This window comes from Mesoplodon mirus, assembly GCF_964341445.2.
Source record: "Mesoplodon mirus genome assembly, chromosome: 10".
NCBI lineage: Eukaryota > Metazoa > Chordata > Mammalia > Artiodactyla > Ziphiidae > Mesoplodon > Mesoplodon mirus.
In genome coordinates this window covers 38,523,819-38,543,237 of record NC_138986.1, presented here as the reverse complement: position 1 = coordinate 38,543,237, position 19,419 = coordinate 38,523,819, and the positions used below count along the sequence as shown (strand labels likewise).

Genomic DNA, 19,419 nt, shown 5'->3' with positions numbered 1-19,419 from the left:
GATATTTTTCTTGTATAGTCCAGTGCCTAACACAGTGCCCTAGAAAGAGTAAATGCTCAACAGTCACTGAAGGAAAAGAATGAAACCATTCTTCTCTATGAAACTGAGAAAACTGTCATATTTGCTCTCTATTCCTTTAGTCATTAAATTGAACAAGCTGGGGCAGCAGTTGAGCAATAAGCTTCATCCACTGTCCTTTCCACAAGTTTTCATTATTACATGAAGAGGCTTTACAAGATGGTACCATCTGGTCAGTACTGAAGTTACACACTTCTAGGCACCCCACAAAAAGAGTGTCATTAATCTTGGTTCATTGTACCATTGGCTTTTGTGGTGTAAGTTAGGTCCACCAGCCTGTGGCCAAGATCAACTTTTCACAAAAGTCACTGAAAATTCATTATTAATAAACATGTTACTGATGCCCTACCCTAATGATATTCTAGTAAAACAGTTCTACATCTTGGACCTAAAGAACTTAGTTAAAGTCCTTGAAAATAAATGACTTGGCTAGTGTCGGCTCTGGTTACTTCAGACTTTGCTGAAGATAATTATAAAGCCAGAAAGAATAACTCAATTTATTTCCTGAGTTAATGTGTCATAAGTTGAATTGCAACTGTAAACATGATGAAGGTCACAGTGGCATGACTTCTACTTTTATTTATTTAATTATTTTGGCCACACCACACAGCATGTGGGATCATAGTTCCCCGACCAGGGATGGAACGCTTCCCCCCTGCAGTGGAAGTACAGAGTCGTAACCACTGGACCACCAGGGAATTCTCTGGCATGACTTTTAGAGTTGATAGAAAAATGTGGTAAAAAACACAAGTGTTTATATCACTGGGAGACAAAAGGATGGCAAAACTATAGTAGTTACTCCCAGTGATACATCATCAAAATAAGTGAAAGATTGTCATTCATTTCATTGACACTGGTAACCAATTACGTAAAAAATAAGTAAGACATCTCATGAAGCACTTATGGTTAAAACGTATTCCTTCACCTCTAATAACATTCATATTTTTCTGTTTTGAGAAATAAAACCTGTTTAACTCCATAGAATGATCCTATTAAAGTGAAATGGAAATACTCTTGTATCTGTCACCCGAATTTAGTGATTGATCTAAAATTTCACCCAGGTGACATTTTCATTAGGGCACAGTCTGGAGAAATCTGACAATTCTACATCTCATTTGCTTATACTTAAACAAATGATTCACCAGACTTGCCTAATTGGATGGTGTATTTCCACTGGAGTGAACGTCCTAATAGTAATTCAAGACAAATCTTAGAGATAAGATTCATCAAACATTTCTACTCCATCTTATCATGTCTAAGATCAGAGATATTTTGAGCTCTAAAAGAGCACCATGAGGAACTTAAAGCATTCTTTGGTGCAACTGTTACTCATTTTTAGAGCATAGTCACAACTAAAATAGAGATAGACAGAAATCAAATCAAACTATTAAACATCTTTAAAAAATGGTTCTGAAGAACCTAGTGGCAGGACAGGAATAAAGATGCAGATGTAGAGAATGGACTTGAGGACACGGGGAGGGGGCAGGGTAAGCTGGGATGAAGTGAGAGAGTGGCATGGACATATATACACTACCAAATGTAAAATAGATAGCTAGTGGGAAGCCGCCGCATAGCACAGGGAGATCAGCCTGGTGCTTTGTGACCACCTAGAGGGGTGGGATAGGGAGGGTGGGAGGGAGACACAAGCGGGAGGAGATATGGGATATATGTATATGTATAGCTGATTCACTTTGTTATAAAGCAGAAACTAACACACCATTGTAAAGCAATTATCCTCCAATAAAGACGATAAAAAAAAAACTATTAAACATCAGCTTACTGGGCAAATTGAGTTTAGATACCTACATGATGCAAAAGAGCAGCTTTTGTATAAGCTCCTCTACCCTTTAAACGTAAAGCATAGCCCGTGTTTTCACTTAAAAGTAAATAACTGAAGCCAGGAATTTCATTTTGTCATTGTGTCAATTATGTTTAAAAGACCATTATTAAGTAAAATTTAACTTAATTTGTGAACAACCCTACAGTGAGTGGAAATAGAAAACTATAAGTACCCACACCCAGCAACAAACAAATGACAGATTCTTGAGCGCCAGACCCTCCAACTTGTCTACTTATCATTCAATCCCTTTGCTCACTCTTTCTTTCTACACCAGGCAGAAGAGTAAAATATTTTCAGAGAAATTCCCTCGACTATATGATTTCAATTGCACGTGCCACTCTGGACAAACAGAAGATCCTATTTTCAAAGCCTTAAAGCACTTGTAAGGGCTGTGTATATGTGTCTTATTGTCCTTGTTGCTTCTGTTCTGGAGAATTTGGTTGGCCAGAGCTCTCTCCAGGGCGGTGTGCAGGAGTGACAGGAAATTGAAATCCATAGCCATTGTATCCATCCAAGTAGACACATTGGAAGAAGCTGATGGGGCCTAAAGAATAGAGGATGATGATTTATTAAAACAAGTAGAATGTGATTAGGAACAGAGGTAAAACACTGTGAGGCCATCTAATACAATACATATGGACATGGGTTCTCCAGCCAGATAGGCTTGGCAACAACCAGCAAGTTCCGCACATGTAAAATCAAGACAACAACAAAAACCTCACAGAAATATTGTGGAAATTAAATAAGTTCATATATGTGAAAAACTTGAAATCCTTCCTGGCACATAATAAGCCATTATTAAAATGATAATTAAAAAAGCCTGGCATAGAAAGTCAAAGTGTTTAGTTTATAGGAATCTAGGATGTGCACAGTATTTGGAAAAACTGTTATGTAGTAACAGGTTTCAAAACATGAGCTTATCAATATGCAAAGTAACCAACTCGTGTGTGTGTGTGTGTGTGTGTGTGTGTGTTAATAACACCACAGAGAGCCTTGTGATTTGTAAAGTCTTGAGGTTTTCCACTTGCACTTACTCTGGAGGCAAGCACTCTCCTTAGGTGGCACAGTTACTCTTTAGGGCAGTGCCTCCAGGTAGCAGCTCTGTTGTCAGAGTAGAAAACAACACAGGAAAGGAGTTAAAGCCCAGTGAGGCAGTGTGCGCATTGGATACAGCATGAGCTCTGGGCCCAGTGAGCCGAGGCTCCCAGGTAGCAGTTTTGTTAAGAGATGGTGAGTTTAGCCCCTCCTCACCATGATGGACCCTTACTGACTCTTCAGTGTGGTCCATTGTATCCATTTGCATTCTGTCAACCAACCACAGACTTCTTGCACATGGCCAGGAAAGAGAATGACAATTGCAGCTAGCAGTATGTGGGATATGGGGGTGAGGGGCGTGCTGGCCAAATCCATGTGAGCCTAAGGGCTTAAGAAGTAGAATAAAGCAAAGTGTGGGTAGAAAGAAGTCAAGGGAAGCAACAAGGGATTATTCTGATTTCATCATCCATGATGTCAGCTGACTTTAATCATTGGATTTTCAGTGATGAAAACAGTTTGGAGAAATCTTGAGTTTAGTTCTTCTCCTTTCCACTCTATCTCATCCAGAATTGTTTTCTATTTTGTTCTAGCCTCAGACAGAGGCAGGAACACAACCCCTCTCCCCACTGGGGGTTGGACGGTTACACAGAAGGATGGCAGTAAACGACAGCACCAGTACTAAACGGGGAAGAGTCCATCAGCAACAGGCTACTTTCCAGATGAACCTTCTGAGCCATAGGCACAGTTCTGACATTTATTTTATTGATGTCAAATAGTTATTAGTGAAAATATCATCATAGCTGCCTATTCCAGATCTTATATAAAAGGCTCATGAATATCAAACTATAGAACTGCTTCATGGTAAGATGAAAATAGAAAATATTGTTTTGCTACAAGTAAATCCCCAAATGAACTTAAAGTACTTGATACCTTGGTACTTTTTTACTAAAATAATGGAATTATTTTATTTATTTACTTCTTTTTAATTAAACCTTTTACTTTGAGATCATTGTAGAGTCTCATACAGTTGTAAGAAATAATGCAGAGAGAGCCCGCGTATCCTTCACCTAGTTTTCCCCAATGGTTAACATCTTTGCAAAACTATACTATAATATCACAACCAGGAAACTGACATTAATATAATCCACCTATCTCATTATGTTTTAATATTTATTTATGAAATAAGAGATTTTGAGTGTTATGTGATAAAGCCACAATTTGTTATGTGTAGGTTAACAATTGGGAAAGCATTACTATATAAATCAGAAACATGCCCAGATTGACTTTATGGATTTTGCAACCATATCTGAAAGTATTAAAACTGCTTATTTCTTTATATTCCACACAACCTGATTATATGAAGGGTTATAATGAGTTTCCCTCTTATCTGTTGTAGAAGCTCCAGCATCTAAATGGTGCTTAGAACATAGTAGGCACTTAACATTTGTTCAATAATTCAAGTATTAATACAGAACAGGAGGCATTTTCTATTATAGAGGGCATTTTTGTAATTTCCTTCAGAAATACATCTAAGAAATATTGTAAAACCCAGAGAACATTATTGACATCATTTCCTCAGATAAATGTCTATTCTTTACTTTAAAAGCATTATGTGAAGCAAACTTAGGTTACACCTATTTTAAAAATTGCTTCCTTTAGTCTGTCCAGCAATGACTTTTATGCATATGTGAATTCAAGACGTATTGCTTTACCATCTGAAGAAAAATATCTAATTTAGAAGTACTGAAATAATGAGAATCTTGGACATAGAATTTTGTAACTGCATATGAATATTGATTGCATTCTAAAATCAACGATCCCAAAGATCGAATATTAAGAGCCTGACATATATCGAGAACAATCCAAAAGAACTTTCATTCTTAGAATGAGTTTCTAAGCAACTGAATTGCTGAGACCTATTCCTACATTTTTTTCTTTTTGATATAAAAAATTTCAGCATATCACTTCAGCTGTCTTTTTATAAAGTAGACAGTAGCACGCATTTAAGCACAGATTCGGTTGGAGTGCTCAGGATCAGAGCTGTGTAGAATGGTTTGCAATAAGTGCCACTTCCATCATTACTTTGTAATTCCTCCAAATATGTGCCACTTGCCTGACGAAAAAAATGCAGAACTTCTCTTTGAAATATAAGAGAACTACTTTAATGTTATTCTTCATGTCTGTGCTAAAAATCTTTTTCTTCTAATACTGGTCTTCTTAAGGGAGTCTAAAGTATCAATTTATATATACCATCTACAGAATGCCTCAGTAGTTTTAATCTTTTTTTAAAAAAAACTTACTTCTTTGCTTCTTTGTGGAAGACACATCTTCAGCTTCTTCTAGGATACAAAAATATGAAAGTAAATAACTTGTACATTCACAGCTATTATACAAATACGTAGGGAACTGAAAAATGTCAAAAAATGCACAGTATGAAAGAAACAGGAGCTACTTGCCCTCCTTAGAATATACTCTATGTTCTTATTCAGATTCTGTTCAGCCTTTAACTACAAAATTTAGTAGGTAAGATCCAGGAGTAGAAGAGGAGGCAATGAAAGAAAAGAATGGGAAATGTTACAGGCAATTGTTCAGATAGAAACTGGTCCTGATGTTAATGGAGGGCTAGCTGACACCCATTCCTTTCTCAGAAGAGGTTTCTGATGCTCAGAGTTATAATATGGTAAGGATGGAATCTGGCTATGAAACAAACATTTTAGTCAAAATAATTTTAAATTTGTGAGAGACATAAGTTTTAATGATCATCCTTGTCCTGAAAGAATAGCAGCAGGCTAGTATTCTGTATCCTTTCCTTTTCTCATGTGATTCAAGGACTCTTTTGCTTGAGTGGTATGTACCATGTGTATATCTAACAAAGGATAATTTGACACTATCCATTTGAACCCTCTTTCCCAGGTTAGAAATTCTTAACTGGTGTCCACAGACGAACTTTTGAGAGTTTTCTGTAAAACTATGAAATGTTAAGATATGAGTGTGTGTGTGTGTGTTTCATCTAAAGCAGGTTTTAGATTTCATCAAATTCTAAATGAGTTCAAAAAACTTCCTTCTCAAAGTGTGATCCATGTGCCAGTAGTTTCAGCATCACTTGGAAAACTGATATAAACACAGTTCTTGGTCCCCAACCTCAACTTATTTCATTTTAACAAGATTTCCAAATGATTTGTGTATAAAATTGTTTGAGAAGTTATGGTCTAGAAATAAAAAAATATATTAAAATTATAGTTCTTAATAATTCAATTTTTTAAAAAATCTAAAAATTTTAGTATTCAAAAATATCTTAAGACGAGTGTAAATCATTTCATAAGAATCAGAAAACTATTCTCTTGTGTCTTTTCTCAAAGTGCTATTTTCCACACTGTTAATTAATTCCACTGCCACAAAACTTATATTTTGATGACAAGAACACCTCTTAGGCAAACTCTTATTGTCCACAGGCAAGTCTCGAAGTAGAACAGCAAATATCTATCATATAACAAGCCAAACTAGGAAGCCAAGAAACCCTTCAGGAAAAAAATGCATTAAATTAAATTAGTTGAAAACCTTACAATACAGATGAGGAAATTTAGTCCTGGAAATACTCGCCTAAGGTCATGTATCTTGTTGTAGTAAATTTTTTTGAGCTTTGAGATCTGTCTTCCTCCCTCCCTCCCTCCCCCCCTCCCTTCCTCCCTCCCTCCCTCCTTTCCTCCCTCCCTTCCTTCCTTCCTTCCTCCCTCCTTCCCTTCCTTCCTCCCTCCCTTCCTTCCTTCCTCCCTTCCTTCCTCCCTCCCTTCCTCCCTTCCTTCCTTCCTTCCTCCCTTCCTTCCTCCCTCCCTTCCTCCCTTCCTCCCTCCCTCCCTTCCTTCCTTCCTCCCTCCCTCCCTCCCTTCCTTCCTTCCTTGCTCCCTCCCTTCCTTCCTCCCTCCCTCCCTTCCTTCCTTCCTCCCTTCCTCCCTTCCTTCCTCCCTTCCTTCCTCCCATCCTTCCTTCCCTCCCTCCCTCCCTTCCTCCCTTCCTTCCTTCCTTCCTTCCATCTTTCCTCTATGCTATTCTTGCCAGTATAGGCAAGTTATCTTAATTTTTCTTAATAAACACATCAATCTCATATATGAACATTTATGTGAACTTCCTGCTGTCAAATAACATCTCCCCAATCCTTGGTGAAACGATAATTTTGAAATATTGCTCTTGTAAGCAGATTGGCCAAAAAATTATTCAATAATTACTTGTAAGTATATCAGTGTCCAGTTAGGCTTCAATATATGGAGGTATATATATATATATATATATATATATATGTTTTCCAAATAACATACAAAAACTGTTTGTTTACAAATAAGTCTACCTCTTAACATTGCTTAGGTAAAGCTGAAAACCAGATCAAGAAATAGTTAAATAAAACATACAGAAAAAATATTGCAGACTTAAGAGAAAACTCATAGTGAACTGAAGATAACAATCTTACCTTTAGCTTTCGTTGAAGCTGGTACATCTTCAGAATCTTCTCCTAGAGAGTAAAGAAAGACATATCAATTCATGATCTATTTCTCAGATTTCCCAAAGAGGAAATATTGTATTTAAAGTTTTTTAAGAGATAGAGGGTCTCTTAATCTATAAACTCAGCATGAAGTGTCTCTATGAATAAGAACTTTCTGACAAATAAGGCAACTTCTCTGACTTGGGCAGAGGGTGGGGAGGAAATAGATGCTGTGCCAGGACTGTGGTCAGCAGGCCAGTGAGGTCTGGCTAGGGCAAGGAGAGCTTGCAGTGACCCTCCCAAACATGCTTGTCCTCCTCTGACTCCTAAAACTGTTTCCCAAAACCACAATCACTTTTGGAATTTTGGGAATTTGAGGTAAATAAATTCATACACATATGGCAGATCAAGAGGAAAATCTCCGCCCATGTATTTTATGGGAGCAAGATCAGGGGAGGCAAGAAAGGATGGAGTCAAGGAGGAACATGGATCGATAAATCTTGGGAGAAGCAATGCTTCTTCACCTGAGCATGAGAGGGTAGTGGTGGGTAAAAAAGGGAAAAGATTAAAAGAGATTGTAATTTGGAGAGAAGGAAAATTTTAAAGAATCCACATCAATAGCATAGATTGTTAAATTTATTTTTCTTATTTTTACAGATAACATTTTCCTGTGTAGTGCCCAGTTTGCTCTGCATTCTCTTAGCAAACAGGATAAATAAATAAAAACTACCTAAATAATGCATGTTTATGTACCAGCAGTTACTGCATGTTTATTTCTACTGGCAGTCTATTCTGATTTGTGCAGAGTTTCAGGAAATACTCATAGGTAAGCATCTAGGATCCTTAGGCACAGACACAAAAGTAACTTAGCATGGATTTTTGTATTCTTCCTCACTCTTCTTACTTTATCTAATTCACAGCATCACCTTTTGTCTGCAGAAATACTGAAAGCTCCAAATTATTTTCTCAGCTGATTCATTGATAGATTATCTGTAAATAGCCTGATAGAATATTATGTTCTAAGAGTTTATGTTTTTTCAAGACATCCTAAGAATCTATAGTAGTTCAAGGCAACAGTTGACAGCCAGTCTATTTTAGCTGTCAGGTGTGAAATGCTCTGTCTATACATTCTATCATTTAAAATGATCATGAGTTTTAAAGAAAATTAACTGCTACACTGAGCAATATCCACAGATTCTTGGAATTGCCCGCAGGGAGTAATGAAGTATACAGAGACAATTCACGTTTGGACTTTTGCACACAGTGAAGCCAAGGGTATTCAATAAAGTTTGCAATCCTTTCTGAGTGTCTGTCCTGTCACTCTAAGGATAAGACACAACTGTTTTGAGGGTAATGTCAGAACAACTTACCATCACCAGTAAATGAACGTGGACACATTCCTGGTACCCGAAGACTAATAATGGACAGTGACAAACATTTCACCAACTATGCCTTATACACAGACTTTCTCTAGGATCTAACAGAAGGTGTGATCACAGGGGATGAGAACTGCAGCTAGTGCCTATTTAGAAGGCTTCAGCCAAAAGTAAGTGCTCCATTTTTTTTTTTTTTCTCCTGGAACAAAATCTCCATGAATTTAATCACCCATTTTCTAAAAAAGTAGGATTGTTTTAAGTCCACCCCAAAATAAGTGAGATTTTAAAATTATTATTTTATCTCATTGTTTCATCAATTTTGACACAAAATCTTATAAGCAAAGCCTATCTCTAACAAGGGAAGTAACCCATTTTCATCATTATCGCCATCATTATCATCATCCTCCTCACAGATAGCAATTAATGATCACTTACTATGCACCAGTCACTTATGCACTCTTTTTTATCTTACTTCATCTTCCCCAAATTTCAATTAGGTAATTTTATTATCACTATTCACATTGAAAAAAAATAAGACTACTAAGCACAAAGATGTTAAGCAATTTACCCAAGCTTTTAAGTCATGATGGGAACCCAGTCCATCTGAAACCAATTTCCCTGTTATCAGCCACTACCCTGTGAGAACTTTTGTAATTCTACATGTATTCATTGTTAATTTGTTTTTAACAAAAACTACACTGATGTTAGTATCCATCAACATTCCATTGCAGCAAGTGATATCCAATAAGATTCCGTTTCACCAAGGGGCCTCCAATAAAAATGGGAGTCAATCATTTTATCCTGAATTAAGTTTTCATCTATATACCACAAGAAGGCATGTTTTCCTTTTTCAAAGGTTTGTGTCTTTATGTATTAACTGAGGATGAGGATGGTTTGGTTTGAAAGAAGATTAAATTGAGGATTCTATGAATAAGATTGTCTAAAATTTTAATAACAAATTAATTTTATACAGCTGTCTGGAACGAAGCTATCAGATATTTTACTTTTTAATTTAGAAAAGTAAGGCATGAACCTTGGTTAAAACAAGATTTGTGGGTGACATTAAAAAAACTCTTAGGCACTAATACTTCTGATACTATGGTAGACAATAATGACAACTACAAAATCACATCTTTTGTTGTAGTGCTGGATTCAGAGGAAGTAAAGGAATCTCCAAACAGAATCCTCCCTCCTGCTCCAGGAAGGGGACAAAACTGTGCTGATACACGAAAAGTAGAGTCATCCTGAGGATAAGTGATTATATTAAAACTGGAACTCAAAAACTAAGTGTACAAGGAGCAAAGTGGAGGTGTAGGGGCTAAGCACCCTTATTAGGTCAGAGACAGTGGGATGAACATATGACTGTCCCAGGGCTCCTGAGAAGACAGAAGTTTTCAGATCTCCAAATCCCACCATAAAAACAGATAGCAAAGGCCATGGACAATATTTATTACAAAATGGAGTGAACCCTAAAGTACTTGTGAATGGGGACAATTGGTCAGTCAAACACCCACCAGGTATCAGTATTTGCAGAAGAGGAAGCAGGAGGAAACAATGGGGATTCTGAGATACCTGAAAATAGGGAACCCTACTACAGCCAACAGATATTTTCTGAAAAGTGAGTCAGAACAACTTGAGATCATCAGTTGAAACTGGGAGAGACTTTGCCCAGTCATTAGCAGGTGAGCATAAAGTGTTCACCATGAGGTCTGAGTGCTGATGCCATCAGGTACCCTATGACCTTGAGAAACTGATGAGCCAGTGTTGACTTTCAAGACAGGACCCCTCAAATGGTAAGAAGCTGCTAGGAGTGGAATAAAAGTTGAGCAGGACAGGGACAATAGAGACAAAGAACGATAAGGTCAGATAAAAATGAGGGAAAGAAAAAAAATGGGACCTCAAAATCAAAGTCCCAAACACAGAAAAGACCATCATGAGTAACAGTCTGAAAAAACAACAAACAACAAATTTATATCACAAAGTACTTCAAATATTGAGATTTTCAAATTCAAAATTTAATATATATGAAATGTTTTAAGAAATGGAATGTAAATTTATAAATAAGGACAAGCAATAGGAGATTGTGAAAATAACAAATAAGTTTTGAAAAGTAACTTATAATAAAAATATAACATATAAAAGCTCATTGGATTAGTTAAAATAATATAACTATTATTTGTTTGAAGTTTTATTAAAAAGTAATTAATTTCTATAACAGATTAAATTTTATCAGTATAGCTATAAAAAGTTAAATTCATTATTTTAGTATCAAAATTAGATCTCAGGGAATTTATAATGATCCAAACCTGTCTATGCAGATAATTTTGGTGAGGTGCTAACAGTAAAATCCTCCCTATTTACTATCAGAGAAAAATTATTACAGAAAAAGATGTCAAAGTTAAATTTCAGCACAGAATCATCTCAAGAAATGCTCTTACTACATCACTCCTTTTAAAATACTCATTTTGAGGGGCAAGCTAACCTAGCTTTACTTAAATGTTGACTATTAGATACTAAGAACAAAAGAACTATGGATTCCTATAAAATCTTTTTCCTTGATACCCCAATACCCACTGTGATAAATATATTGTCAGTGTCTTAGCTATGTCAAGAGCCTTGAAAATCTTCTAGGTGCAAACCTTCCCTTGGCACCATTTGCTTTTTAATAATGTATTTCTCATTTCTTTGTTTTATTTCATGTATTCCCTTTGGACAAGTTCCTGGGGAATGATGTTTTAGGATGTACAGGTTTTTTTTTTTTTCAAAGAAAAAGTTTTCCAAAGACTTAAAGTATTAATATCAATAAGAAATGGTTGCACTGTTTAAAATTCAAGAACATGAATATTTCTTTTGCTTTTAATTTTTAAGGTAATAGATCTTAAATATAACACAATCTCACACCTCTTGATGTCTTCCTGCAAACTCCATGGAAAGGTAATTATTAATTATATATTTATCATTATACAAAGAAAAAATATAGAATGAAAATTAAATGACTATTTAGAAATTAGAAAGCTACATCCCTTGAAAAAGTAAATCCACAAAAACAGGCATTGATTAAACCATAATAGTCTGTGAATCATGAAAAATTTGATTTTGCAATGTAATTTTCACGGATGTAATAGAGAAATGTTATTGCATTGCTGATTCTTTGTTATCCCTATAATAAAACCCTAGGTATTTGAGAATCCAGTCCCTTGGGATGGTTTCAAGAATCTCAATCAGAGCAAGCCACGAGAATTCAGAAAGAGATACTGCCCCTCTCTTTTACATCAGTCTTTTTCCACATATTAAAAACCTCCCCTACCCCCACCAAAAAATCTGGAAATGAATTACATTCTCTGTACATTCAGCACCAAAGCAGGAAAAATTACCTATCAGAGATGGAGGACCTAGTCCTGTTCCGAAGACGAGATACAGTCACTAGAGTAGAGAATGTGGTTGGAAGGAAGCAATGGGCTCAAAGCAGGATCTATTTCTTGAGCCTCCTTTAGCTAAAGACAATAAGTAACTGAAAAAGAAATAAGAAGTCTGACAAAAGAAAAATTATACAATGTTGGAAAAGGGTTCAGGAAAAGAACAATGGTTCTTTAGTTTAAATGATCTTTAGTATGTTCGATTTGATAAGTATCTGAGGCAGTTTTTGATAGTTGCCTCTAAAAAAGCATGTCAAAAAATATGTGCTATAAAAATATAATTTTCATATACTTAGAAACCAACTTATTAAAATGTATCATTCCATGATGCCCTGGACATTTATATCTTATTATCCATAAGAAGAAATATACTTTCTTCCTCACACCTTTCTCTTTTCAGTTACTACTCTTATTCTTACTACTTCTATTACTACTATTCTTGTGAGATTAGACTTTCTGACAATTCCTTCACATTTCACTCCTTTATATAAAATAAACCACTGCCTTCTGTGGCAATAAGTCTAAAGTTTTTTGGCTTGCAGGTTCTCTACCTCATAGTTTCACCCTACATATCCATACTTTTCAATACTTTCTAACACAAGCCAAAGCAATCTTAAGAAAGAAAAACTGAACTGGAGGAATCAGGCTCCCTGACTTCAGACTATACTACAAAGATACAGTAATCAAAACACTACGGTACCGGCACAAAAACAGAAATAGAGACCAATGGAACAAGATAGGAAGCCCAGAAATAAACCCACACACAAATGGTCAATTAATCTATGACCAAGGAAGCAAGAAAATACAATGGAGAAAAGACAGTCTCTTCAATAAGTGGTGCTGGGAAAACTGGACAGCTACATGTAAAAGGATGAAATTAGAACACTCCCTAACACCATATATGAAAATAAACTCACAATGGATTAAAGACCTAAATTTAAGGCCAGACACTCTAAAACTCTTAGAGGAAAACATAGGCAGAACACCCTATGACATAAATCACAACAAGATCCTTTTTGACCCATCTCCTAGAGAAATGCAAATAAAAACAAAAATAAACAAATGGGACCTAATGAAACTTAAAAGCTTTTGTACAGCAAAGGAGACCATAAACAAGATGAAAAGACAACACTCAGAATGGGAGAAAATATTTGCTAATGAAGCAACTGACAAAGGATTAATCTGCAAAATTTACAAAATGGGCAGAAGACCTAAATATACATTTCTCCAAGGAAGATATACAGATAGCCAACAAACACATGAAAGAATGCTCAACATCACTAATCATTAGAGAAATGAAAATCAAAACTACCTCACACTAGGGGCTTCCCTGGTGGCGCAGTTGTTGAGAGTCCGCCTGCCGATGCAGGGGACACGGGTTTGTGCCCCGGCCCGGGAAGATCCCACATGCCGCAGAGCAGCTGGGCCCATGAGCCATGGCCGCTGAGCCTGCATGTCTGGAGCCTGTGCTCCACAATTGGAGAGGCCACAACAGCGAGAGGCCCGCGTACCAAAAAAAAAAAAAAAAAAACTACGTCACACTGGTCAGAATGGCCATCATCAAAAAGTCTACAAATAATAAATGATGGAAAGGGTGTGGAGAAAGGGAACCCTCCTACACTGTTGGTGGGAATGTAAATTGGTACAGCTACTATGGAGAACAGTATGGAGGTTCCTTAAAGAACTAAAAATAGAGCTACCATATGATCCTGCAATCCTACTCCTTGTCATATATCTGGAGAAAAACGTAATTCAAAAAGACACATGCACTCCAATGTTCATAGCAGCACTATTTACAATAGCCAAGACACTGAAAAAACCTAAGGGTCCATCAACAGAAAAATGGATAAAGAAGATGTGGTATATATATACAATGGAATATTACTCAACCATAAAAAAGAATGAAATAATGCCATCTGCAGCAACATGGATGAACCCAGAGATTATCATACTAAGTGAAGTAAGCCAGACAAAGACAAATATCATACGATAGTGCTTACATGTGGAATCTACAAAAAGGATACAAATTAACTTATTTAAAAAACAGAAATAGACTCACAGACATAGAAAACAAACTTATGGTTACCAAAGGAGAAAGAGGGAGGAGGAATAAATTAGGAGTTTGGGTTTAAAATATACACACTACTATATATAAAATAGATAGCCAACAAGGACCTACTGTATAGCATAGGGACCTCAACTCAATATTTTGAAATAACGTATAATGGAAGAGAATGTAAAAAAAAAGTATATATATATATGTGTTGAAGTGAATCACTTTACTGTACACCTGAAACTAACACAACATTGTTAATCAACTATATTTCAAGAAAAATTTTTTAAAAACACAAGCCCTCAACTCCAGCCAACTCTTCCTTTGATTGCCTCTATATACTATTCTTGTTTGCCCACTGTGAAATAATAGAAAAATATATATATTAGTCTTTGCTCCTAGTTCCTGGTATAAAGCTTGTAAATCCCTTGGAATTTCCTGGGTGACAGGAGAGTCTTTTGTTCTAATTTGGCAATGCTTGGTGGGCCTCTAGATATGAGTTTGTCATCAGAAAGACCAAGCCAGATTAGAAATGTGGCACTTTCAGCCTCACACCCCACCTTCCAGGAAGGGGAGAGTGCTAGAGATTGAGTTAAGGATCCATCATGCCTATGTGATGAAGCCTCCATAAAAGTCCCAGAAGGACGAGGTTCAAGAATCTTCTGAGTTGCTGAAGACATCTACATGCCAGAAGGATGGTGTACCCCAACTCCATAGGGACAGAAGCTCCTGTGCTCGGACCCTTCCAGGTGTCGTCCTGCGTATCTCTTCATCAGGCTGTTCATTTGTATCCTTTATCATATCTTTTATTATATAATAAACTTGTAAACCTAAGTAAGCTTTCCCCTGACTTCTGTGATCTGTTCTACCAAATAATTTAATACAAGGGAGGGATGTCATGGGAGAGTCTAATTTGTAGCCAAGTAGGACAGAAGTTGTGGATAGCGAGGGGACCTACTATTTTTGACTGGCATCTGAATTTGAGGAGTAATCTCATGGGACTGAGTCCTTAACCTATGATATGCTAACTCCAGTTAGTATCAGAAATGAATTGAATTGTAGGACATCTAGCTGGTGTCACAGAGAATTACTTGGTGTGAAAACAATCCTACTTGCGTGGTGTCAGAAGTGTTAGGAGTGTGGTAGTAGTGTGAGAGTGATGGAGAAACACACAGGAGCAGTGAGTTTCTTTACACTCTTTTTTTCCAATTATCCAATCCTAACCATTTTTAAATACAAATCCTGGAGTTACCTCCTATATGAAGTCTGTCCTGACTACCTTTGGCTGTAGGGGAAGGGTATGGAGTGGGATAGTTTCAGAGGGCTTTCCTGAGAATGAAATATAAGCTTTGCTCTTGAATCAGTGAGACACTTCTGTACTCTTGTAATTATTTTCCTTTTTTTAAACGCCTAAAGCAAATCCATGTGGGGCTCTATTACTTGCAGTCAAAGAAATTTGAATGAGATATATGGCAAGTACCACCTTTACCAATTGTCTTGTATTGTCCTCAGTACTCACTAAATGTTGAACACAGCAGAAGCACTCAAGAAACACTGAGATCTGCTCTGCCCAATGCAGTAGCCACTGACCACCTGGGCTATAGGGAATTGAAATGTGACTAGTACAAATTGAAATGGGACTTAAGTGTAAAATACACACACAATTTCAAAGGCTCAATTAAAATTATGTAAATTATCAATATACTTCTATATTGATTACATATTGAAATAATATTTATATAGAGAGTTAAATAAAATTATTAAAATTGTTTCCGCCTGTTTCTTTTTACCCTTTAAATGTGCCTACTTGAAAATTTAAAACTATACATGTGGCTCACATGACGTTACATTATATAGCACTGATTTAAAATGATTTGTCTTCTTAAATCCAGAAACATGGGAAGGAAATTTGCTATTTCCCAGAATTTTAGAATTTATAGGGAAATTTATAGTTGTATCCTGTATAATTTGAGCTCTCCATACCCAGATTGTGGCATTTCAGAGTATTTTCTGAGAGTTTAGTCTCTTTATGTTATATACAAGATTAGATCCATTCCTTACTATGTATTCTTCTCAGATATATAATTATAATTAAGTTACTGAGCATTAGAAAACAACAGCAAAGGAAACATTATTGCTCAACCACATGTGCTCTGTAGCAAATTTTTAGTGATTGAGGGTTTAAGGCAGAAGCAGGATTATTTATTCCTTTCTACCTCAATCACTGAAAAGACTGATGTATTGAATGCAAGTCACTTTAATCTTCAGGTTCGAGAACATGTATTTCTGCTACAAGTTATCATTTCAAATAACGTAGTTTAGTTTTTTTGAGTTTCAACATAAATAAGATGAAAAGTTATCAAATTCCTGTCAGAGGGTATAGTATGAAATGACTCAATCTCTGAACACATTAAAAAATAAATATTTCATGAATTTCAGCTTGAAATTCATATTGTGTGCCAAAGAGAATTTATCATCAATACAAGCAGTACTTACTTGATACTCTTGTAGGTTTTTCTGCTAAAAATAAAGAAAAAAAGTCTTGCTTAACTCAGGTAAAATGCAAAGAAATTATACATCAATAGGCTATATAAATGTATCTAATATCTTTTGACTTTCTTCCTTATTGTCTAGGAGTTGGTGAAGAAATGTAGCTCTCTATTGCCTGATAACATGGATCTTTGTAAGCTGTGACAAAGTGAGAGAGTGGCATGGACATATATACACTACCAAACGTAAAATAGATAGCTAGTGGGAAGCAGCCGCATAGCACAGGGAGATCAGCTCTGTGCTTTGTGACCGCCTAAAGGGGTGGGATAGGGAAGGTGGAAGGGAGGGAGACGCAAGAGGGAAGAGATATGGGGATATATGTATATGTATAACTGTTTTAAAGCAGAAACTAACACACCATTGTAAAGCAATTATACTCCAATAAAGATGTTTTTAAAAAAAAGGATCTTTGAATAACTTAATCATTTTTATGTGAGACATCAAAAAAGCTATTAATCATTGGAGATTTCACAACATATTTATGCTTTTTAAACACTCATTAAAATCAGCAGGATCTTTGTTAAATTGCTTTGGTTTAACTATAATTACACCTAACTCCAGTGAAATTGCTTTGTATGATGTAATTAATCTAAATATCTGCTTTACAGTTTGCAAATTCCATAAAAGATATTATTGAGAATTATTTTCCTTTCACAGATGAATAAAGACAAATAACTACCCATTAGACTATAAAATATAAATCTTTTTTTTTTAATCAGAGAAATGCAATTTATTTATTTTATTTTTATAAATTTATTTATTTATGGCTGTGTTGGATCTTCCTTGCTGCACGTGGGCTTTCTCTAGTTGTGGTGAGCAGGGACTACTCTTCGTTGTGGTGCGCGGGCTTCTCATTGCAGTGGCTTCTCTTGTTGCAGAGCACGGGACCTAGGCACACGGGCTTCAGTAGTTATGGCACGCGGGCTCAGTAGTTGTGACTCGAGGGCTCTAGAGCACAGGCTCAGTAGTTGTAGAACACAGGCTTAGTTGCTCCGCGGCATGTGGGATCTTCCTGGACCAGGGCTCGAACCCGTATCCCCTGCATTGGCAGGCGGATTCTTAACCACTGCGCCACCAGGGAAGCCCTGAATAGTCCTTTCTTTGATTATCTGTGTCCTTCCCTGGAGTATAAACTCATGAGGGCAGGGATTTGGGTTTGTCTTGATCCTTGAGGGATCTCCAGTGCCTCAACTAGAGCCTGGGACACCATAGATGGTCAATAAATATTTTGGTGACAAATTTATGTGAAATCACTGTTAAGGAAACACCATGTCATTGGCTCGTGCTGAGTACAACTCTGCAAAAGCAAGAGGTATAAACATTGCCAACTGTATCAGTCTGCATGGGCCAATACCAGATACCACAGACTGGGTGCCTTAAACAACAGACATTTATTTCCTCACAGTTCTGGAGGCTGGAAGTCTGAGATCAGGGTGTCTGCAGGGTTGTTTCTTCTAAGGTCTCTCTCCTTGGCATGTAGACAGCAGTCTTCTCCCTGTGTTTTTGTTTTTTTGTTTTTTGTTTTTGTTTTTTGTTTTTATTTTTGGCTGCACTGGGTCTTTGTTGCTGCACGTGGGCTTTCTCTAGTTGTGGCGAGTGGGGGCTTCTCACTGCGGTGGCTTCTCTTGTTGTGGAGCACAGGCTCTAGGCGCACGGGCTCAGCAGTTGTGTCTCGCGGGCTCTAGAGTGCAGGCTCAGTAGTTGTGGTGCACGGGCTTCGTTGCTCCGCGGCATGTGGGATCTTCCCAGATCAGGGCTCGAACCCGTGTCCCCTGCATTGGCAGGCGGATTCTTAACCACTTCACCACCAGGGAAACCCTCCCTGTGTTTTCATAGGGTGTTTCCTCTGTGTGTTCCTCTTCTTATGACACCAAAGAATGACAACGTGAAAAATGTACAGACTTCCCTGGAGGTCCAGTTGTCAAGACTCCATGCTTCCACTGAAGGGGGCATGGGTTTGATCCCTGGTCAGAGAACTAAGATCCGCATGCTGCATGGCACGGCCAAAATAAATAAATAAATAAATAACTTAGGAAGGGGAAGTTATGAATGATATCATCTCTCATAATGTTGTTCTAGTGCTTTTCTGCTATTAATCATTGGAGATTTCACAACATATTTATGCTTTTTAAACACTCATTAAAATCAGCAGGATCTTTGTTAAATTGCTTTGGTTTAACTATAATTACACCTAACTCCAGTGAAATTGCTTTGTATGATGTAATTAATCTAAATATCTGCTTTACAGTTTGCAAATTCCATAAAAGATATTATTGAGAATTATTTTCCTTTCACAGATGAATAAAGACAAATAACTACCCATTAGACTATAAGATATAAATCTTAAAAAGCAACATGCAAAATCAGCTTAATTTTTCATAATCATTTATTAGTTTCAATGAGGGATTATAATTCTTCAAATGTTTTTCCATTAAACTGTATGAATGTAGGACAAAGATATAAAGTGGAATGATTGTCCCAAATACTACAGCAGACATTCTAACTTTCTGAAATAAAGAGGATTGGTAACATCTGTATTCCATTAACATTAGTCTCATTTAAAGGGCTAGGTTTGAAAATATAATTTTTAAGGAATC

General features: G+C 36.6%; 1 protein-coding gene across 1 annotated transcript in view; it reads right to left on the bottom strand.

The window, feature by feature from the left end:
- Positions 1–2,322: 2,322 nt before the first annotated feature.
- The window catches only part of TRDN (triadin), a gene marked incomplete at both ends in the record, with an annotated part of 300,072 nt that continues 282,975 nt past the window's right edge, over positions 2,323–19,419 (bottom strand). Inside the window, 4 exon segments of the mRNA XM_082633775.1 lie at positions 2,323–2,462; positions 5,254–5,292; positions 7,416–7,457; positions 16,769–16,792. Coding sequence (XP_082489901.1) covers positions 2,323–2,462; positions 5,254–5,292; positions 7,416–7,457; positions 16,769–16,792 — 245 coding nt within the window.